This window comes from Artemia franciscana, chromosome 13, assembly GCF_032884065.1.
Source record: "Artemia franciscana chromosome 13, ASM3288406v1, whole genome shotgun sequence".
Lineage (NCBI taxonomy): Eukaryota > Metazoa > Arthropoda > Branchiopoda > Anostraca > Artemiidae > Artemia > Artemia franciscana.
Window position 1 is genome coordinate 22781041 of NC_088875.1, and position 24643 is coordinate 22805683.

The 24643-nt window shown below is 34.8% G+C and overlaps 1 protein-coding gene and 1 long non-coding RNA gene across 3 annotated transcripts in view; one reads left to right on the top strand and one right to left on the bottom strand.

Annotated features, from left to right (window-relative positions):
• Positions 1–199: 199 nt before the first annotated feature.
• On the top strand, positions 200–23430 carry LOC136034672 (uncharacterized). The gene is made up of 3 exons (XR_010619232.1): positions 200–391; positions 2440–2684; positions 22480–23430. It is a non-coding gene; the product is annotated as an uncharacterized LOC136034672 (long non-coding RNA).
• LOC136034664 (chitin synthase chs-2-like) overlaps positions 4210–24643 on the bottom strand; it is a 126158-nt gene continuing 105724 nt past the window's right edge. For both annotated transcript variants that reach the window (XM_065715980.1, XM_065715979.1), the window contains 5 exons: positions 19422–19607; positions 15828–15992; positions 9952–10195; positions 7319–7454; positions 4210–4386 (listed from right to left, as the gene is read on the bottom strand). In XM_065715980.1, the coding sequence (XP_065572052.1) occupies positions 4299–4386; positions 7319–7454; positions 9952–10195; positions 15828–15992; positions 19422–19607 (819 nt within the window). In that variant the 3' untranslated portion in view covers positions 4210–4298. The remainder of the gene's footprint in view (positions 4387–7318; positions 7455–9951; positions 10196–15827; positions 15993–19421; positions 19608–24643) is intronic.

A 24643-nucleotide genomic window follows, 5' to 3' on the forward strand; every position in this document is an offset into this window, starting at 1 on the left:
TTCTGAATCAAAATAAAACAATACCTACACAAATATTTTCACCACTTCCTGTTATAGATAATTAAAAGAACAAAATTGCAGTATGTCTCTAGTTGGTCTTATAAAAGTAGTATAAACTTCTTTAAAAAACAAAAAAGACTGTATTTTAGAGGGCGTGTAATAGACGGTTTTTTTTTTTAACGTGAGAAGACTGAATTATGTGGGTAGCATCGGGTAGAAACAAATTAGATTGCAGTATTTTCTGCTACATGATAGACAGTTGAAGAATATTGAGTTTATTATCTCATGAGACTTTTTGTGCAAACGGATTAGAATTAAGTTAAAAAAGGATAATTGGAAATAAAAGACTGGTAGCGATTATTAAAAAGCAAAAGTAGGGGCAGTTCCGAAGGTAAATTAATATTTTTATGTTCTACAATAAAAAAAGGCATACTTAAACTTTATTATTCAGTTCACCCCGTTCTAGGTCAATCTATTTAGGAATCAAATAGAAAAAAGTTTTTTTGGTACTTGCGTATTAAGCAGTACATGCTTGAGAATTTTGCTCTCTTGGATGTGCGAGAACCGTTTTCTTATATGTCCTTGTTCAACGACAATTAGCCTACGCTCAGCAGAAAAACTACGATGTAGTTATATTTTAATCAAATATTTAACATATAGAGTTCGTCTTTTGTTTGAGGTATGTCATATTAAGTATTTAATATAATGCGGTCTGGACGGCCCGCTTTACATAATTCTTTGCTGTAACCTAGTTCCCATAATTTTTGTAATAAAGTGTAATATTTTGATGGTATTTTTCATCAGGATTAACTAAACTTCAATTCTCGTGTCTGCATTGGCTAATACGGAAGTACTCAACTTTTTTCAAGAGGAGTGGGCAGCCTCTTTTGTGTAAGCATAGACGTACATAATGGGTGTGAAGGGGATCGCCAGCCTCCTCCTCCTCCCTGCTATTTACATTTCACATTATTGATGGGAAAATTGTTTGTTTGTTACAATAAGGTGCTCTCTAATAAAAAAGATAAAACATGTACGGATATTCAAGGATATAAAGTATTTTTCATAGCCCATCCTCCCTAAAACTCAGCTTATGGGTACCCATGTAGTTAAGAGCTAGTTTATGCTCGTCTTAAATTTTGATGTTGCTCCTTATTTTTAGGTTTTGAAAACTAGTTTTTAATTAATCTCTTGTCATTTAAAAAAAATACAGAAAAATCCTGCTCCCTTCTAGCCCCCCCCCCTCCTTGGGGGTCCTCTTTGGAAAAAAGCCTTGGGCAAAATTCCTCCTTGGAAAGTTCCTCCTGTATAAAATACCCCTGTTTAAAGCCATCCTCGTTGAAAATTCCCCTCAGAAAACTTCCCGTGGACAATTATGCCTGAAAAATTCTTTATACTTTCATTTGAGAAAAATCTTGTTTGGATTTAATTTTTGACTGTTTTTCGAATCATGCAAAATCCGCCTCCGTAGAAGATTTTGTGGTAGCCTAGTTACGTCTTATCCCGATGACACTTTACAAGTTGGATATGTTTAAAACCTGTTTCTCTGTATTTTTCTGACAAAGTTAGCTTGAGTAGGACAAACTAATATGGAACATAATTTTGTTACTAAAGAATTATTTTTTCATTATATTTTGACATGTTTTGTTACTATTAACCTAATTCGACTTCTTGAGTGGACTCCCGATAGCACATAAGTATCGATTTTAAGTATTTGATTGAGGATTTCATGAAGAAAGGAGGGGAGGGTACAGGGCCCTAAGCCTACTTGTTTAAATCTCCTAGGTGAACAGTTAGAGGAACTTACGTATTATAGCAAACACACTCAAGATTTTGATATGAATTTATACTATATGTTTGCACATTAAGCGAGAGGAGTTGGGGGTAAAGTATAGCGGGTCTTCAATCAAAATATATTTTCTTGTAGACTAATATTATTTTTCATATTATGAAGTCAGAATTATTTTCTAACTTCACAATGTCCAAATACTTTTCCTCTACCCTCCCCCTCCCCCCTCAATGTACAAATATATATCCCAAATTATATAAGTCCAATGCATTCTATTATTAGTCGCTTGTCTTAGTGGCTATAAAACCGGTTTTCTCAGATCATACATTCACATCAAGAGTTAGAGCGTGTTTACTATAGTAGGTAAGTACCCAGTTAGATGCTAAATTATGCAAGGATTGCACATTTAAATCCCCATTCTTTTTTAAACTAGAACATTTTGTACAAGAAAGCCATTTCTTATGTCCAAGTTAGGGTTCCAAAGAATAAGGCTACCTACTCCAGCAGTTAGAAAAGTATTGCCTAGAACAACCTTATTCATAAGAGAGTATATTATAAGATACTAACTCTATTGATCATGTGCGTCATTAGTTTGATTTAATGGAAATGATTAAATGATAGTTCTTTCAAGTAAATTTTTCTTCTTCTTACAGACATAACAAAGTTGAAAATAATCCCGAAACCTTTGAATCTGACGTTTTAGTAGAGGGAGCGAAGGCCAACGCAAACTAGATGAAATTATTGCCGTGCAACAGGAAGTATATGTTCGTGGCTTAAAATACATTGAAGGGCCAAGAAAACTAAGTGAAGGTGAAGCACTTAAAGAGCTGCTGAATGAAAATTATATTGTAAATGTATTTCATTTTGCAACCAATCTGCTCAAGATAAATTACCACTAGTAAGTTATTCTTCCTTGGCTGCTACAGACTTAGGTTTCTTCTTGGGGAAAAAAACATATAAAGATTTTTGGCTATTATTAATATATATTATACCACTTATGGACAATGGATTTCTGGTTATTGAGCTATCGATCTGAAGCCTTTTGTTATCTCTCACCACGTTTCGGACCTTCTGCACTCGCATGACAATTTTTTCAGTTTTTTCTTCTTTCTTGGAAAAGAGTAAGAGATGGGGGGGGGGGGCTTTAATCTATGAGATTTGTGTGGTTCAAGGATTGGACCACAGTGCATACACAAAGAAAAACACATAGCAAACATACCTTTGATAAAACAAACGTCACCACAAGTATGTCTTCTACTTCTGATTTACAAATTTTACAAAATGTAGAGCTTCACTCTCTTTGCTTCTCCATAGCGTTAAGTTTCCTGTTTTTAATTTATTTTTCTCTAGTTTGTAATTTCGGAGATTTTATCCGATTTACATTCAATAGCGTCCACTTTTGACGCTACTGAGGATTCTTTTGCCATTCCTAGATTCTCCACCCCACTCCCAATGTTTTGAAAAAAAACCTTTGAGGGACGTTTTCATTGAAAAATCAATTTATTTGGTATTTCTGTTGAAATAATTTGAAGAAATCTACTTCTTGTTTCCGAAAAATTACAAAATGTTCGTGTTTTTAGCATGACTAGTCGCCCCCCTGGAAATCACCCCAATAGAAATCCTTCCATATTCCCTTTGATAATTCCGAAGGTTTATCAGAAGGGGAACTGAACGTTCCTAGTCACCTGCTTAAGTCAGAGGCAATCCTATAGCTTTGCCAATCGTAAAGAACCATAAGTGCTGAATATGCTAGTTTCTAATTATTTTTAAGTTTTTATATCGACTTTAAATATTATTTCTCTTTCGAAAAATCAATCATTTTGGAGGGTCCAGCGGTGATAATTCCTAAAAATTTAGGGGGGATATGTTTTTAAAAATCTGAAGAGAAGGGAGAGTATTTTTCTAATTTTTTATTGATTATACAGATTAGGCAATTTTCAATAGAAATACCAAAGAAAGCTATTTTTCAAAACCTAAGGAGGAAGGAGGCAAAAATATTTAGGGTGAAAATGGTTAGTTACTTAAAAAGAGAACAATGTCCAAGAGTTCGTGATCGAATGAGCCCTCTCCCAAATCTCTATAACCATTCGTTCTAAATGACGAAGCTAAAGGAAAAAACATTCTTTTTACGTATTGCTCTTTCTACGTATTGGCGTGAATTATGAACTCTGCCGGAAGTCCATTGTAGTCTGTATATAATTTTAATAAATAATCTTAGTGGCAAATTTGACAAATTAGATATATAAAAATGTATACCTAAAATTAATCACACTGTATTTAGTTCTTGTCGCAAATAAAAATATAGAATTAAAAAAACAAACGCTTAAAGTATAAACATTTTTCCATCTATTATATTTATTTACCGTTTATATGAACAAGACGCTACACTATTCATCTCTAGTTACACCGTCAGTAGTAGAAAGTCTAATATAAACAAATATATTTTTTTTATAAAGTCACTAATGTATAAATATATATTAAGCTGCAAGCAACTTTACACCAGTTACCCACGCTAATCTTCTTTTTCTCCATTTTCATAAGCTTGATTGCTGTAGTAGCTAACAGAACCGCTACCTCTTGAAATTTCTGATACACTTTGTCTGAAAAACAACAAAGTTATCTTCTTTAAAAATCATTGATTTAATATAAAAAATCGCAAACTATAATAAAACCACAGAAAAAAGTATCTACCCGTTACATCTTCAATTTGAAAGGACACAAGAATGTCGTACGAGGAATGCTCCATGATAGATCTGATGAAAATAATTTACACGAATACAAAAAAAGTTCTCCAATTTTAACTAAACTCTATGTTGTACTTTTCTTATATTTATGTTTAAATTCTGTACTTACTACCTCTGTAAACTCCTTGTAACATGAAGCTATTTCGATCCTACGCACTGAAAAGCACTTTCCTTCAATCCCGTGCTGTTTAAGGCTTTTACTTTGGCCACTTGATAGAAAATTCTCAGAGATTTAAAAGAATTTTTGTAATCTGAGAAGCAGCTTTGCGATCTGAAGCATGTTTAGCATGGTGTAGGATTTCTTAAGCAATAAATTATTAATATTATATGATGTACATGGGCGTCATTTCAGGAAGACTAGGGGAGTACAGAGCCATACACTTTAGCCAGCAGCCATTATTAGCTATCTCTTGGAAAAGACCCTTGGTAGTTCTTTCAGCAATTTTAATGATTTCAGAAAATCACAGCTTAGATACCAATATACAGTTATGAAAACTCCTATCTTGCCCATGAGAAGCTTTTGGTACAGAGCTCTGAACTTGGCGCCTCTTCCAAGCCCGCACTCCGACGCGTAGATTGTACTACAACACCATAGGCGGGACGCACTTTTGTTTTGTTGCACACACAGCTTAGATACCAATATTGGTATGTTTCTTGTCTCCAGCCAATAGCATTGCTACCACGCACTGTGTCCCAAAAATAAATCGAGTCTTCATAACTGTATTGGTATCTAAGCTGTGCAGAAAATACATGAGTAGCAGCGTAATTTCCCGTCGTCTAACTCCCCTGTTGGCATTCTTGACGGTGGAATATTTAAAATGACCAAAATAACAGTGAAGGAGAATTCTTTACAGTGATAAATTCTCTCTTTCAGAGATCTAGGTGTAAGAGCTTGAGCACATAATTGATACAATAACCGCAAGCAAAAAAAAGATACAATTTATTCGTAATTAATTGAACATAATTAATTCAACGTATATTGAATGTACGGTGCAAATCCCAGCAAACACTCCTAGACTTATAAACGAGGGAGGAGATGAAACGAGTCATTTAAGCACTAAATCAGAGAGAAAAGTAAAAGCAAAAGAACGTAGAATAAACCAGAAAAAAAATAAGGAAGTAATTCTGTAGACATTTAGTTCTTATTTCAAATCTATTGATCAAAATAAAAATATGAAATGAACCGCATTTTTTTTTTTAGAAAAAGTAGAGAATTCTAAAAGTTTCATTTTATTCTATCAAACTGTTCGCAAATGAATAGAGGAACAGAGAGACAGATGGATAGACATAGAAAGAGAGAGGGAGAGAGAGAGAGGAGAGAGAGAGAGAGAGGAGAGAGAGAGAGAGAGAGAGAGAGAGAGAGAGAGAGAGAGAGAGAGAGAAAGAGAAAAAAAGATTTACAGGCTAAGATACACATTTTGCTTAAACTCTGCAAAGCCAATTTCATGGTTGTATTGTTTGATTTTCCATTAAGGAGGGGGCAATCAGCTATATGACCTCAAAGATTATCAAGAATCAAATGTAACAACACTATCATCATTTTCACCATCAATTTCATTGTCGTGATTGTGGGTGAACATAAGAATCATCGTCATCAATATCATCATCGGCAAGACCAAACATTTTGTTGTCATTGTGTTCTAGCTTACATTGTTAATGCCAGTAATTGTCATTCTTATTAATTGTTTTTGATGTCATTCATATAATCTCGAAATCATTCTTATCATTTTGTACATCATTAACATTATTTGATTCTCTTGAAAATGTCCCTATACAGCTTCAATCCTCTATAGCCCCTCCGTCCGAAGTTTGCTGTTTCTACATTTCATAATAAGGTTCTGCTGACCTGGGCCTACAAGGAGTTAAAATGGGCCTCTGGTAGCTCATGGGCCTCGAGCCTATCCCACTTTAAAAACTTTTCTAAAAAAGTCATACGATGATAGAGGGTATTCCATTTTTCTAGATCGATTCAGACATGCACAGGAGTATTTAGGAAGGGTGCTAATATGAAACGAATAGAAAGTGAGGTTGATCATGGTCTTCGAGAGACAAGACTGTCCCCAGGGAAAATTCATTCATCTCTCTCTCTCCTAGTCTACCTATACCTTTTCGCAAAAGTATACCACTAGAAACAATGTTAAAACAATGCGTTTATTTTTGATTTTTTAAGTGTTTCACTGCAAAAAAACGAGCTGAAAAAAACTGTTGGTTGAGATTCAGCAAATAGAATTCTGTCCGTTAAAATTTCTTGTGGGTTTTCTACTGTGATGAATGTTTCTGAATTGAACCACACACATGTAAAGAAATTTGCATAAGCTAAGGGAGCACATGTAAAAAAATGGATGAAAAAACTAAGCATGTGAAAAATTTACACAGCTATTAGGAGAATCATATATAATGTCAAAATTTCACAAAGGATTTGCACCTAAGAGCCTTCCTCCCTGTGCTGCGTGCATGAATTTAATTTTGCGCATTCATTTTTTGCTGGGTTAAAGTTTTGCATTTGTATATTTTATACGGGTTGTATTTTGAGTAGTTTGAATTTTTCTAAGACAATTAGTTCATAAACTTCATTAAAAAACCTTAAAGAAAAAACAATGTTGTGAAGTTTTTGGAAGTGTACTTTCAATAAATGAACCCTTCTCAACTCCTAGCCTTTTCAAACCTCATATTATTTTACATTTTGCTGAAAGGAATGGGAAAAACCCAAAGAGCACAAACATTAACAAAATAAATATAAAGAACGGACACTCTAATAAAAATATTAGAAAGAAAACTGAACTCTTACCTTGTCGACGCGTTGGACATGGACATCCTAACCTGCGACATTCTTCGTATTTCGTTGCTGACTAAAGTGTCCCTTCTCATTTCTAAGGCGCGCAGTGTATCACGACGCATGGACAGTCTGCGCAAAACTGGATCATCTTCAAAGATCAGAAAATTATTTTTCAAAGCTTAAAAGTATCAGACACCGGTAGCTGAAGGGTACATGTGCGCAATCACCAACCCGTGTTGGTGATAATATGGCCAAATAATAACAATAAGGAAAACAGGAGTTGAGTAAAGTTTACTGTTAAAAATTTCGCAATTACTACGCTAATTCCTAATTTACAGCTTCCAATAAGGTTTGAGACCTCTACAAAACAAATTTGTACAAAAAAAAGTCTATACAAAAATTATTTTATAAGAGGGAGTCTGAGACTAATCATACATTGAAAGAAATCATACCAAAGAAACACAAAACAAATTTGATGTAAAGATTTAATCTTAGAGTATACAGCTGATTAATACAATTTCAAATGATCAATAGTAGATAACAGCACGTTCAGTAGATACTGATCAAGAGGAATTGAAACTTTTGCGTAACTTCAATCACGGTCAGTCTCCATAGCTTACAAATCAATGAAAGAAGGACTGAATTTATTGAACCAGTTAAGATACAGAAAACAAGGGTGGAGCAAAAAAAAAACACATGCAATACCAGATATCAAGACTGATAAAGAAATACTACTCAAGCACTTCTCTCTGTCTAACAAAAAAGGAGAAAACTCCCATTAAGGAAATTTAATTAAATTAGAGAAACACCCTAACCAGCCACATTTTTTAAATAAGTTCATAAATTACTCAATCTATTTGTTGATACAAAAGGTACAAACCAGAGAGAGAGAGAGAGAGAGAGGTCATTTGTGTCCCGGTGTCCCAGTCTGTACTTTCTCTTTGAGTGTCGAGGTCGTCATTTATATTCCCTGTGTCCCAGCATCCCGGTCGTCATTTGTTTCCCGGTCTCTGTGATGGGAGACCGAGAAGATATCTATAGAACCAGGAAAACAAGAGCAGAATGCTATTTTATCAGTTTGGTAAAAAAAAAATTCGAAAACACTAGTGATAAATAACACGAGGTATGTCAACGGCTTTATATAACACAGCGAGTGTAATGAAACTTGGCTTTCACGAAAGTAAGAACATAGTTGCGGTAGTGTTTTCACTTTTTTCATAGACTTCTTAAACCACACTTCTTTCAGGTTATAATCAAGCCATAATTAAAATCAAAACAAAAGAAGTCTTAAACATTTAAAAATATCTAGATAAATTTTTAAAGAACAGCTGAAGTCATACCTGAAGATTTCAATGTTTGTTTGCCCAACACATTTACAGCCAAATCTTTGTCGATAGCCATTTGCAATACAATATTCGCCTTTAGATGCAATAATGACCTGAGCTAAAATTAATTCAAGGATAAACAAAAATGGCTGCTTTGCCGTTTCCGTTGATAAATACTAACATAATAGTTTTAAGTCGATAGTCTTTATCATATCTTCATTTGTTGTTTCCTTAGAGTGATGCTGACTTGATAGTTTTAAGTCGGCAAGTTCAATTATTTTAACAATTGTTTTTAATACTTGCTGAAGCATAGATGACAAAAGCGTGCTGATATTCCTAGTTGTTACTATTCTACTCTTACTACTAAAACTTCAGCACCAAGTCATGTGATGCCGACATAGCTACGCATGCTCCTCCTCTATTGCAGTCTATTCATAGCATCCCTCTTTACAACCTCCCAGGAGGTTCCCATTTAACTTAAATCTTTCCTAACGACATTCTCCCAACCCACCCCGGGGACGACCTGCTTTTCGTTTGACCCTAGAATAATGGGCGATAAGGACAAACTTAGGCAATCTGTAACCCTTCATGTGCCCTGTCCATCTCAACCTTTCTCCCATTATAGCCCTAGAGAGCGGGATTGAACCAATCTTCTTGTACAGTCTATTACTTTAGATACAGTCCGTCTGCCGGTACCCAAAACTATCGATAGGCATTTTCTTGAGCAAAAAATCTAGCAAATCGGTCTCGATTTTTTGGAGCGCCCAGGCATCAAAACCATATTTGTCATTACTGTAGTTTTATATATTCTAATCTCGGATCGCACATTTATCTTCTTATCTTCCAATTTTATTTTAACTGTAAAAAAACACCCTGGGCCTTGGCTGTTCAACTTTTAACAGCTTCACTGCACCTACTATCTTTATTAATAGTACTACCTATGTAGGTGAAGTTGTCCATATGATTGATTTTCTCGCCACTGAACATCTCTACCTTTTCGTCTTCACTTGTTTATCATCTTAGGACTAAGTCTAGTCACCCTTAAGGAAAGGAGAGCACAAATTTCCTTACGCCTTGCCCACAATGCCTTGCATAAACCTCGTACTACTTCTCTTTCCCTAATGATCATTTACCCCTCCCCCCAAACCCATCCCCCTGTACTCATCTCCCACGTTTTGTTTCAAGAAAAACCCCCTTCTTGCCCCAATAAGATTTTTCACTGAAAGATATAGAAGAACATTCATCCCATACATAGTTGAAATTTTGACCTTGTCTTCGGCAAGATCCTTTCATTAATTGTATTGAAAAAAATAGACTTACTTGAATTATGAGAAGCTGATATAGACATGAACCTTTTTCTAAATGCATCCTCGACTGACACGATCTGTTTTTTCTTGGCAAATTTCCCGCCAACCTGAAGATTATGTATAGTTCTTCGTCTTTCAGGGGCTAAGGATTCAGCATCACTGTCATCATCGCCATCTATGTCGCGAAGAGCACCAAGGTTGCGAACTATTTCAACACCTTTCTTTTCAATGAATGCATCTTCAGATATATCTTCAACCTATAGAAATAAAATGATAGAAGTGCTAAAAGTACTTGTTTTGCTTCATTTATTTCTGCTCCAGACTCGTAACAAACTTGAAACCTGATTTTACAAATATTAATAGATGCAAACAATGGTTATTGATAACGTTCTAAATGGTTTATGCTGGTATTCAGGGTTTTTTGTTCTTCCTAATACTAAAAACCACAACGGACTCCAAACTGGTCTATTGCATCTTTATAAATTTATTATATCCTGATTATTTTTTCATTATTTATTAAATGATTATTTATTAATTTTTATTTATGTTTTATTTATTATACAATATAAATTCATTATACTTCTTAGAACATAATAGCTTAAATTCTGTATATTTTTCCCAAGACCACACTGCCTTTCCATGACGAACAACTAAACATTCAAAATTTAATAAATGGACTTTTTCCCATTCCAACGTTTGTTTGTTCGTTATTATATTTTGAGCAGGAACTCAACAGTTAGGAGGGGAAGATTTAACTTAATGCGCTTATACATGGCTGTAAATTCACTTTTGAGAATGTTTTTGGGTGAGTGAGGGAGGTTGGCACTTATTTTTCAGCATTTCAAAACTTTCACTCCCATCCCCGTTTTTGCTTAAAGCAACAAAAAGTTGAAACATTCTTGAACATTCAGACAGCTACAACGTTACCCTCATCGAACATAAAGTTAAGAAAAAAATATTTCTAGAAATTGTCTTGATTGTTAACTTGAATTATTTTTTAGATTTAGGAGATTTACAAACAAAGTTAAAAAGAACATATCGACATACTGGATATGTGAACTTTATAGTGCCATTGACCGATTCATATTATTAGAAAAACTTGGAATATTACATTCACTTTTAATATTGTTACTGTGACAGAAAAAAGTATTTTATAACTCTATTTTCATGATATATACAGGAACAATTAATTTTCTAACCAAGCATAGGGTTTTCGTATTAGATGATGGGTGATCTCTTATTTCAAAAGTGTTTGTGCTGCTGGTACAAAGGTATTCTCAGGTAAAATCTTTTTAGCTTTGTGAAACGCTATTAGCTTTTTTAGGGAGTTTGTAAAAAAAATATGTTTCGCTGAAGAAGTTACTGGGGCTAAACTAACTCCAAAAAGGCATGTTTTTACCGGTTTTTCTACAGTAAATAAAAAACTGCAAAATAAAAATAGTTTTATCAATCAACTTAGTTTAATTAGAGAGTACGCTCCAACGCTACCTTCATAAAGATCCATATGCCCAGGGGTGGATCTAGAGCAAACTCTTGGGGGAGGGTGGCAATATGACACGGGCGCCTCTGAGAAAAATCTTAGGAAGGGAAACGTGACAAAGGTGCTAATAATTGACCAAACTGACAAATTTATTCTAAAAAAAGTGAAAAAAGGGAAAAATGGGGAAAGATTACACCAGATAAAACCTTGGGGGCCCCCCCTCAGCCTCCATGAATCCGATGGTGCATATGCCTTTCATATATAATTTTTGTTCGCTTCTTTTCCCGGCAAGTTCATATGCAAGAGCTGGTCATAGAAGCTTGGGTGATGATATCGGTTGGATTCGATCCAATATGAATTGGAATTTCAATTTGATTGTGAGGTGAAGTCTAAAGAGCCCTTTTTCAGAGTCAAAATTTTGATATAACCATTTTGTGGAAAATTTTCGAAAGGTCCTATAGAGATATTTTCAAGGACAAAACGACCTTTTCTTACAAAACTTACAAAAAAGGAATCTAAGCTGCAAAAAATTCTTTTGGGGCAAGGGTCATAAATTAGGCAATTTCAATTGTTTATAGGTAGGTTTTATAATAAAAACAGGAGCAATGTTTAGTTTTGGGAGCCCGATTGACTTTAATACTTTCAAGGATCATTCCCGAAGTATAGATGACCATGCATGTTTTTTGGGGAGAGAATGTTGGTGGCCCGGAAATAAAAAAAGACGTTTTTGTCTTTGACCGGTTTGAAACTTACAGCTGAAAGTGTCTGGACCAAGAGCAGCCTAAGCTGCAGAAATATTGTAGGGCAAATGGCCCCCAAAAGTGAGACCCCTAAGTCTTTTGGTTGAGAGAGCCCCGATGCAGAAAGAAAAGAAACAATGGTTTCCTAAAAAACAGAGCTCGACAAAGGACCGAAAAAAGGACCAATAACTTTTTTTTCGAACCGCTTGAAACTTAAAACCTATATGCTCCTGGTCCAAGATACCCTTTTCACAATATAAAATAAAAGAAAAAGTGATGGTTTGCCTAAAAATACGGTTCGAAAAAAACCAAAAGCTTTTTCTTTCTGAATGGCTCGAGGCTTGAAATCGAAATCTCCTAGACTAGGCCAAGGAAACCCTTCACTTACCAATTCATATTTAGGGACACGAGAGCCTAAGCCAAAAGGCCAATTTTTTTCGATAGCCAAGAAACTTTGAAGATTAATTGCCTAGGTAAAGAAAATTACATATTTTTGTTTGGAAGAATTCATGTTAACAGACCTGGAAATGGGTTTCAAAATTATTGTCCCTGAACAGTTTGAAACTTACAGCCCTATGTGTCTGGACCATGACGAATCTAATATGTAAAAAAAGCCTGTTTCTCCTAAAACGGGGCAAAAGTTCCAAAATACTTGTTTCAGATTTGTTCAGGGTGGCTTGTATCTTTAAGTACTTGGGTCAAGAGGACCCCAATGCACAAGGAAAAAGTGAAAAAATATCCCCCCCCCCGGAAAAAAACACCTGTCTCAGAAGAGATAGAATCTTAAAACCGTTATTTCTTGGGCAGATCCCCAGAGACACATCCCCCCACGTTCAACAGTTTCAGTCAGCTTAAAACTTATATCTGGAAGTCTTTGAACAAGGGGACTTCTCTTTGCATAAGAAAAATATAAAATATTGGTTCACTTGAAATAGGGCCCAAAATAGGACCAACAATTTTTTTCTGAGCGGCTTGAAACTTAATTTTGTAAGTACACGGGCCATATCAACCTTTATACACCATAAAAACTTTAGTTGAGGGGAACGGCAAACCTCAAAATTGCAGCCCAAAACGGTTATTTCTTTCTGATTGGTTTCTAACTTTCATGAATAGTTGCCTGGGCAGAATTAACTTTTGGAGGGGGAGTGTGTAAGGAGCTTGGAATTAGGCAACAACACTGTTTATCTCTTGTCAGTTTGAAAACTAGAGCCAGAAGTCCCTAGGTCAAGGAGAACCTAATAACAAAAATACGATTTTTTTCCCGATCGGCTCAAATCCAAAGTCTCAGGTCCCTGGGCCAAGAGAACCCCAACGAAAAAAATCATAGGAAAAGGGCCAGATCTTTTTATGAATGACTTTAAACTAACTTCCAAAAATGCTTCGGCCAAGAATTTGAGAAAAAAGAATTCGCCTCAAAATAGGACCGGAAAAGTCCCAAAATATCTGCTTGACCCTAATGCATAAGGAATAACTGAAAACACCTGGTTCTGCTGTAAATGGGCTCTGAAAAAGAAGATTATTTCTTTGTTCAGCATTTATCTGATAAATATGGGGCCTGGCAGTGGTCGAATTTTTTATTACCAATTAGCTTGAAACCTTCAAAAATTGCTGCCTGGGTTAGGAAACCAAATATTTCGTTGGGAGGAGAAGGGTGCAAGGGGAACTAAAAATGCGCCAAAGAGCTTGCTATCCCCAATCAATTTGAGAATTTTAATCTTAAGAATCAGGACCAAGGGGCACCTAATGTAGAAGAAATTAGTTTGGGATCACCACCTCCCCAGGAATAGGGCCAAATACAGCTAAAATTTCTTATTTTCTGATTGAACCAACATTTCCTTAGGTCCTTAGGTCAAGAGAGCCCATATTTACAAGACAGAAAAATATTTAATTCCTAAATTAGGGCCAAAAATGTTTTTTTTTTCAGAACAGTCGGAGGCCAAAAAATTTGCCGAAATTATTATTATTATTATTTTTGATTGGCTAAGACTTTTATATGGAAGTCCGTGAACCAAGAAGATCCCCCCACCAAAAAAATAACGGTTCACCTGAAAATATGAAATGTAAAAGGGACCGACAAACTTTTGATTTTGAATGGCTTGAAATTTTAAACGGCAAGAAATTTTGGAAAAGTTCTGGTTGGATCGATTTATAGCGGATTTTTTTTTTTGTGGATCTGCATGAAAATTTTAGACATGTAGACATGCAAAGGGAACCTAAATCAAGACAAAAAACAAGGAAACAAGCCTGGTTGCATTGATTAGTGAAGTCTGAATTTATTTATTTAATGCAGCACAAAAGAACTTTTTATAATTTTTTTAGAAATGATCATTTTTATAAAAGACAATCCAACATTACAATAGAAATTTCAGATCATAATAAAAAAAAGAACATAATTTTAAAGGCATCTCATCAGTTGACCAGCAATAAAACTATGTCAACTAATAACGAACGGAAATGATTAAAAATACTTATTCTCAAAAAAGGTAAAGATCCGCTTTAAAATCTAAAATGAGCAGAAATAAAGTCATTTAACATTTCAATCTTAAAACAAAATGAAATTGCAATGAACGAATAAAAGAAACTCAAAACAGATAGAAATCAGTATGAATAATTACACTAAACAAAAATAACAGATACCTGTTATAGATAAAAAGAAGAAATCTGAATATAGCGAAATTCCAAATGAATGTTAAGGTTTAACATAAATACAACAGAAATTGACGCAAAAAAGAGAAGGGGTACAACCCCTCCAAACCCTCCAAAGGACTTGAGTGTCATTTGCGTTCTGTTGGAAACAATATATATTTTGAACAGTGTGGTCGTTATTTATCAACATATAGACAAGAAAAAAAAGCTCATAATAATCTAGATGACTGGAACGAAGTAACAAAACGAAACTGGTTGTTTAATATATAATGTTGCTAATTCCTGGGAATCTCAGCAATATTTAACCTTAAACATTTGATTATATATAAAACTATACATCAGCTGAAATATACACAAACTATACTAAAAATGAAGTCAAACAGAAATGAATGGAAATTGTAACAAATAAGGGTGATTTTGTTATCCCTTTAAACCTCAGTAAAGGCTAGAGAGTTGTCTTTGCCTTATTAAAAGTCTTTTCTGTCATCTTGTGACAGTTTCTTTTTACGGCCCTACAGCTTATTCAAAATGGGAGGGGGGCTATAACTTTCCTGCATGGGATTGTTCACAATGGCAATTCTAGTGATGCCATTTTAATTTCGATCCGACCTTATATTCCAAAAATTTTAAACTATTTTTCGAAATTTAGGTAATTTTTTTTGCAATAAGTTTTTATCATTAGGACTAATTAAAATCATAGTTATCATTTCTGAATCAATTTCAGACAATTTTTCACACTTGACAGTTTTTTCAAAAATGACTTTTTTAAATTTTGATTACTATGGGCTGAACTTCGGTCTTTTTTAAGTTACAGCAATCACTGCAACCATGATTAGTAAGTTTACAACATCCTTGATTCTTACTAGTAGTGCCAACAACTCAAATTGTGACAACGTTTGTTTATACTGTTTCTTTCGACGGTTGAAATAACTTACATGAAAAGGGAAGATAACAAATTTGACTGTTAATACCAACATAAAACCTTTCACTAATATTTTGAGTAAATATTAAAAAGAAACTTACCTTTCTTGTACAAAATGAAAGCTCTACAGAAGACACCATATGAGCAAACGTACTAATCCTGTGGATAAACATGGCTGTGAACTGGATTATCATAACTGCGAAGTAAAATATAACAAACACCAGACCAATGGGCTCGAGCTGTAGCTTCTCTGTTTGAATTTTCACCTAAAATTACGGAATACGTAATATTCAGCTAAGTAACTTCACAGATGCAGTCAAATCTGTGATATACAACACTATGATCTACAAATAGTGTGATGTACAATATGTTGGTACAAACACCAGACCAATGGGCTCAAACTGTAACTTCTTTGTTTGAATTTTTACCTAAAATTACGGAATACGTAATATTCAGCTAAGCAACTTCGTAGATGGGGCATACAAATGTTTGTGATTGAATATTACAAAAACCTTCTATTGAGCTAAAAAAAAAAAAAATTAAAGGTTTGAAACATACGAGATGCATAGTGTGTAAACTTCCAAGCTGCATACTGTGTTTTAGCCTAAATATGAACAAAACAAAATGCGCGTAGTTCGGAAACAAAAAATACACTAAAAAGTACATATGTGTTTCGTAGCGAACCCTGGGTCTTGACTATTCAATAACCGAACAAAATTACCTAAAAAACGGACAGGATGAACAACGGAAGGCTAAATCCCAAGATAAGAGAAACCACAATAAATTACATATGGATGGGCAATGAAAACACTAGGAAAGTGTATAATAGAAGGAGGAAAAAATGTATTTTCGTTAGATTAAGATTACGGGACACTATTTGAGACAAATATATCGTACATGACAGGATTTGATCAACACATACTCCCGGATACTTATAGGAGATAACAGACTTTAAAGTTCAACTCGGAGTTACAATTTCTTGAATCCAAGCCTAAAACCTGGAGACTGGAAAAAATGGCAAAATTAATTTATTCAGAATAACTTTAAAACCATTTATGCTCATCCACGAATATTAGATATCAGCTATGTGCTCTATGGATGACTGATGCAACTCTTCTGTCTTCAGCACTAATAGCAACTATGTCAGCGACGAACATTGGCACTGCCACCTACCAGCGATTCATAGTCAGATCGCTAGCCCTTACGCAGCGATCGGGAACACAGTTGGACGTGTTATTTATGCACAACAGGAAGACAGTTGGAAATAAAACGGGTTCCAAAGAGACGCCACAAACCAGAAGACAGAGTTCAAATACATCGATTTCATCTCCACAGACCAGTACCAGTTGCTGAGGAAGCTCTCTATAAGTGCCAAAAATTACCACGGATCCCATGCATCTCACGTTTTTTCAATAGTAGGCCACGATCAGCTGTGTCAAAAGTCAAAATTAAATTTAGAAACAGAGCACCAGCACAAAAGCCACTATTTAAAAGCTGAATCAATTACAGTAGTTAGAAATATCAATGTATGCTTTGTCTCTATTCGTTTGAAAAACAAACTGATTACTATTTAACAAAATAAATATCTCAAGAAAATCGAATAGCGAGGGACAAATGCATTTTCAGCAAGAAGCTAACAGGAAACACTGATATAGGGTCACAATTACCAGGCTCCATTTTACCATTACCTTTATAAATGACCTATGTGATTGTATGGATGATTAGGGTTAAGGCCTCATTCAAGTGCTGGTCTATATTAATCACTAATTTAGGAAAACAGTCTTCCTTTTCTCCTTCTGTCTTTTTTTTTTTGTGTTTGTGCTGTTGCATTGGTGATTTCTCTTTTCATGATATATATATATATATATATATATATAATTGCTTAGGGGGCAAAGGCTTCCCTTTCATTGCAGAATTTACTTTGGGCAATCCTACTTTATTTCGAAAAGTGAATAGCCTAAATTCTATCTTTTACATCAAGCACTGTTCTGCCAAATTTAAACTTTGATTTAAAGAATCTGATCTGCAGATTGGAAGCCCTCTTTTAGGGTAACCCCTGGAGTGGTATTAATTCCGAACATAAGCTAAATAAGAAAAATAAAAAGTTTTAAAAGCTTTCTCATGTAAGTAAAGAACGACACTAGCCTTAAAACGAAAAAAAAGTATTTCGTATACAGAGGGCTGATATACGGGGTTCCATCCTCACCTCCATATCTTAATGCTAAAATTTCAGATTTTATTCCGAATGCCTTAAGAACGAGTGCTCAAGTACAAGGACTACTGAGATGGGTAGAAAGTATTCATAAAAATATATCTCAAGACAGCAAGGGCTTTGAATATGCATTTGCTTTAAGCAACGGTTTTCAGTTCAGATGTTTTAAAAGGTGATAAGTAAATAAATACTTGGAATTACCCATTAAAATTTTTTTTGTTGCACTCAAAAGTGCTTTCAACATGGTAATTCAAAATTGTTTCGTAATAAAGGGGGAGGGGGTTGAGAAGGAGATAACCTTGATGGACGAAAAATTATATTTTCATTAAGTTTTGACGTCGATCTTTACTTTCATTAGATTTTTTTGGTGTTTAGTACCTTTACAAACCAAAGCCAAGACTGCAATCTACCATCTTCATTTGCAATTGATATTTAATTCCAAAAAAGAAATAGGCACAGAACTCATGACTAAGTTTTTCACAGGAGCTCTGACTCAGCTCTTGGTGGCCCTTAACGTGAAATTGACGATTATATACTATAGGAAGAAGCATTGGGCAAACTGGACGAATATAATACTGGGAGGTTGAAGGTATTTTAAGGAAACATTATAGAGGGATTTTTGAGGCTTTAAATCATAACGGTAAAGAAAGTCAAACCAATGACGATACAAATAATGTTCAAGACGGTAAAACTGATGCATATGACCACAAAGGTGATAATAATTGGCTATAATGACAAAAAATTGTCTTTGATACAAAGGCATTCATGGTGTTAGGGACGACTGCCAACTGACAATATGTGTCAATATTATGTGACAAATTTTATGTGACATTAAAAATGATAATAAAAGTGATACAAATGTTAGGATGAAACTTGGTTCTAGATAAACCGAAAGTTAATATAGCATAATGCCACCTCTGCAGCCGCGCCAACGAAAATAAACCTATTTGTGTCCGGAGACGATGGGTCTATGGCCGTAATTTTAGTTTTGTTCCAGTTTATCGGCAATCTCATTTTTCTCTTCTCGTAAGATTTAGAACGCTTCCAGCAATTGATCCATCGAGTCCATCAGAATGACTAGATCATCGGAAAAATATGCATCTGAAAAGATTCGATCCAAGGTTCAGCCTATTGCTGAGACGGGAAGTTGTCTTTATCATAATGTAACCAAGGTATCTTGTTTCTCAGAGGAATGGGTTGAACAAGAGAACTCGACAAAACAAGAAACTGAAGGTTAAGTAATAGCCCAAATTTTTGACCATTTTTGCTGTGATTACTTAATATCTACTGTCCCCCCAGAATCATTTGAATTTGAACTTTTCCGCTATTTTTTCCTAAAATCAACAGCATTAAAATGCCTCTTCACTTCCCACATGAAAGTCTCTCAGTATAAGTAACTTGCTTACGCTTTGTGCCGACCTTGCATTACTAGCTGGAAAACAAACTAGTTTAATGAGCGTCTTGAGGGAGATTGAAAACTTACCGTGGGAACAGATCCCGTAGGATATTCGTAGGATATAGTGTGTATTGCCCCCCATGGCCATTCAACATAAATTAAATCTTTGTTAATTTGGAAGAAGAAAATACAGACAACGTAAAGAGCATTGATGATGAAGAAAGAAAAGATGACACCGTTCCGGAATTCAAGCAGCTCCTTTTTGACAGCCTCCTGAAATTAAAAGGACAGTTTAAAAAAAAGCAATTATGGTATAGACTATTTTCCTCCAATGGTGCCCGAGTGGGACAGTGCTGCCTAGTGCTGCCTGAGTCCTAGTCGGTCCGGTAAAAATTCAGTGCTCTCACCAAAAATCAGCTCGGATAAAACAATACAAGTTCGACTCATCGTTTTGGTAAAATCTTTTTTTAAGTTTTCAATAGCCAAATTGTAATTTTATGCCTGTTTGTTTTTCTAACTCATAAGCTAAATGTCTTCATCGTAAGAACTCAAATATGACATCACAGCTTTGTAGGACAATGTTTAAATCTCTATTTCTGTAAAACCATAATAATAAATAAATTGAAAAACAAAAACAATCACCTAATTTTCCCGAAAAAATTATCTGTCTGGAAATACCTATCGCATCAGAACGTCCTCTGAGGCTAAAATAGCTTCACATTATCCTCTTTCGCCCTAATCTACACAAAATTTCACTCTACTCTATTAAATTAGGTCCTTTTTACCTTAAATTCTTTACCTTATGATATCTTTAAAATCCATTCGAGAACGTCATACTTTTAATTTGGCAAAGGTTGCGTTGCCAAAGATCAATTTTAGTGGCTTTGCCGAATATTTAACAATTAATCTTATAAAAATGAAAGTTGGGTTAATTTACAGTGAACTAAGCATAAAACAAAAAATTTTGTAATGATGCCTTCATCCCTAATATATGACTTAAGTACGATCTGAGACCATACTGCCTATGCATGACGTATGAAAACAAGAAAGGAAATAATAAATGAATAGAGAAAAATCAAATAGGTGAAAAACGAGGATTTTGTCAGCCAGTTGCAAAATATGAAAAACAAGCAAATATTTCGACAAGGACCTCCGCCAAGTCGTCCTCAGAGCTAAAAGAAAGAGGAAAAAGAAAAAAAAACAAAGAAGAAACAACAACAAAATCTAACCTTCTTAATTGAACTGTACGAGAGGAAAAATGACATTGAATCAAACAAAAAAAAAAAACAAAAACAACTTGAAATCAATGAAAGAGAAGATACCAATTAGATTGAACAAGCATCCTCTGCCTTACAACAGATTTTACGTGTTTACAATTTTGGTTTTCATTAGATATGCGGACAGGTTGTCTTAAATTAGACTGGGCGAAAATATTCATAGAGTCTTTTAATATTAAATTGTCATAAATTGTCATAAATATCTCCCGTGTCTCTATTTATACCCAAATTTCTATTTCTATTTTTTTTTTATCTTAATTGCCTCTTTAAAAGATTGCGGTAGGCCATTTACGGTAGATATTAAAGTTGCCTCTTCAAAAAGAACAAAAAGGTCAGGTTTTTCGTATATATGCTGGGCCAGAGCTGAATCAAAGTTGTCATTTTTATTTTCAAATCTCAGGGAATTATCTTTTGAAATTTTGTGTTCATGCAATCGTTCTCCTAGTTGTTGATGGGTCCTGCCAATGTAAAATTTCCCACATGAACAAGGGACTCTGTAGACACCACTAACTAGAATAGGGCCCGTTTTATCCTTTCCCGAGTTAAAAAATGTTCAACTTTTTGTTCAGTTTTGAAAAAAACAGAGAGATTATGTTTTTTTTTAAATTTTTCCAAGGCTGTCGCCGAGTTTTGAGAAGTATGGTAATGTAGTGAAAGTTTTTTCTTCAATTGCCAGTGTAACTGAATCAAGGGGGACGGGCTCCCTATTTTCCTGTTTTACATTTCTTAATCGTCTATCTATTATATTTTCAATGAGTTTGATTGGGTAGCCATTGCAGAATAGAATATCTTTAACGTAATCTAACTCGAATTTTACATGATTACGTGAACATATTTTTAGAACCCTGTCGGATAAAAAAATTACTACCCCTCTTTTTACACAAGGAGGGTTTTTTGACGAGAAATGTAGATATCGATCATTATGGGTCGGCTTTCTGCATATAGATAATTCAAGGCTAGGAATATTTTTTATAATTAAAACATTCAAGAAAGGGAGCTTTCCTGAATCTTCCAGTTCTATTGTGAATTGAACATTCGAGTCAAAAGAATTCAAATGTGCCAAAAAATCTTTTAGAGAGTCCTGACCATGTTCCCAAACAGCAAGAATATCATCAACGAAACGAAACCAGAGAGAGTGTTTAAGGGGAAACTATTCAAAGCAGATTGTTCTATGAAATCCATGTAAAAATTTGCCAAAAAAGGAGACAAAACAGTGCCCATGGGTAGGCCCTTGACCTGAAGGAAAAATTTTCTCGAAACATAAAATATAAAGAGAACTTGTTGCAAAGACGTACAAGCGTCATTATTGTGTCAATTCCCAAGGTTTTATAATCTGACCAAGCAGAATTTTTCTCTAATTTTCTTCATAAGGCCTGTTCACATTTATGGACATGGCATGAAGTGTGCATTGAAACTGACTCAAAACTAGATAAGATATTTTTTTCTGTTATACTATGATTTTTCAGCTTCTCAACAAGATCTATGGAATTTTTTATACAAGATTTCGGTGACTTGACTTGAAAATTGTAGCTAACAATTTTCCTACACCTGTAGCTGGAGAGCTATAACATGCTATAATAGGACGTAACGGAGTATCCTTCTTGTGGATTTTGGGTAGACCATAAAATTTTGGGGTTGAACAAACTTTGGGGTAAAATTTTGTACATTTGAGGGGTGATTATTCTATTGTCTTAATTCTTTTCTAAACTGCTTGGTGCATTTATCTGTGGGATCAGTTTTTATTTCTTTGTAAGTATTTTTATGCAATAAAAGGGTAATGTTTTATTTTGATAATCTGCAGAATCCATAGTCACAAATGTGTTTCCTTTGTCCGCTCTTGTAATTACTGTATTTTTATCTTTTTTCAGATTTCGGAGGATTTTAATTTCTTCCTTTGATTGAGTTGTAAGCGACCATGACGGCTTATAATCAAGAATACTCTTTACTGTTTCTCCTCTTAGTAGGCCTGGATTTCCAACTTCACCATGAGAGCTAAAAATACCGGACTCCATACTCGTAATAATTTCTTATATATTTACGTTTGTCTGAGCCATTGCAAATTTAGGTCTGTTTAATAGAATACTTAGCTCCTTGGTTGTGAAAGCCTTGGAGGATATATTTTCCAAAGGAGAGCCAGGACAAAATCTAGGAAGGAAAAGCCGTGTTTTTTGAAAATGTTGAAATTCGAGTTTTCAATATTTTTCTGATAAGCAAGTTTTTGCTAAATTAAAAACGTGTCGGAAAGACCTTTGTCAGATATTTAAAATTTGGAGAAAATCTGGAACGGATAAAGTCTGATGTAATAAAGATTTGAAATTCGATATTTTATTACTAAGGACTTATCTTTTGAGTCTATGGTCTTTTAAAATATGTGTTAGAGTTTTGAAACCCATTCTCTGGCTAAATGGGCATTCAGATTGTGTACATAAGTGCAAAGAGAAAGAATTCGATTTCTTTTGCAAGATAAAAAAAACATATAAATAGAAATTATACCCCCTTTGGCTTCTCGTCCTTCCCCAGTTCGTTTTTCTGGTAATAAGCTTCCTAAATTTTTTGATCGGGTTGATTGGAATCCAAATTTTAGACCGCTTTACCAAGAAAGAGTTGGGACTTTAATTGATAAAGTCTATATCCCTGATAGTTTGGATTCAATGGATAGTAATCCCTCTTTGACTATTAATTGTCTTTATTTTGAATTAATCCATTGCTTAAAGTATAATGCTGCGGCAGTTTTTCCTACTAATAGGATAAGATTGGGCGCGCAGAAACCTTTTTGGAGCCTCAATCCTTTTTTGGTAAATTCTAATAAGGCGGCTAAACAAGCGTATTGGGAATGGCGGGTCCTCGGTAAGCCAAGAGACTCGCATCCAGTTTTTTTTGCTAATGAAAAAGAGAGAGGCTGAATTCCAAGCAGAGCTCCGTCGTCATAATAACCTGGTCATAGAAGAAGCTTCTTCAAACATTGATAACGACAAGGACAAGAATCTCCTTTGGAATGTTCTCCGAGGCAATAGGCGGATTAACATGCCTGATACTAATTCCACACCATCGCTAAAAGAGTGGGAAAATTATTTTTCTAAGTTGTCGACTTCGTACGATTCTAACAGTGTTGTGTTGCAATTAGATGAAAGGTTGGAGAATTTTTCAACTGATTACAGGATTTCTGAGGATATGTTACGTGGAGCAATCAAAACGTTAAAGGCGGACTCGGCTAAGGATCATGATGGCTTATTTGCTAATCACCTCAAACTTGCTCCTTCTTCTTTTCTTATTACTCTACTGGCATTTTTCAACCTTTTACTTACTACTGGTTTAGTACCATCGTCATTCTATATTGGCATAGTTACGCCTATTCCTAAGAGCGGGAAAAAAGACTTGTCCTCTTGATTGATATCAAAGGGGCCTTTGATAACATTTCTCATGCATCCGCTCTGCTCACTTTAATCCATGCTGGATTGCCCCTAGCTGTCATACAAGTCCTTCGCTCTTGGTATTCTGGTTTAAAGATCCGTATCTGTCCGAGTTCGTCTTCATCTCAGTCCAAATTAATTCAAGTGGGTAGAGGAATTAGACAAGGAGGAATTATTTCTCCTTATATATTCAATTCTTGTTTAGCTACTGCCCTTAATTCTCTTTCCTGCTCGTTTGTTTCACTATCTCGAAATCTGTCTTACATTGCATATGCTGATGACATTATCCTTCTAAGCCGGTCCAAGTCTAGTCTTGTTTCTAATTCTAATATTTTAATTAATTGTTTAAAAGGTTTGGGCCTTTCTATCAGTTTTGAAAAATGTCAATTTTTTGTTGTAAATTGTTTAGAGGATAATGTCAGGGCGACTCTCGATTGCGGCAATGGTGTTATTTTTCAGTCGTCGCCAATAGTCACTTATTTGGGATTACCTTATGCTGCTTTGAAATAAGATTTCAAACCAGTCCTGGTTCAGCATGTTCAGATGAAACTACGCAAGGCATTTGGTCTTTTAATTCGTTTTCGGGTCTTTACCGTCGGGACGTCCTTGGTCGTATGTATAG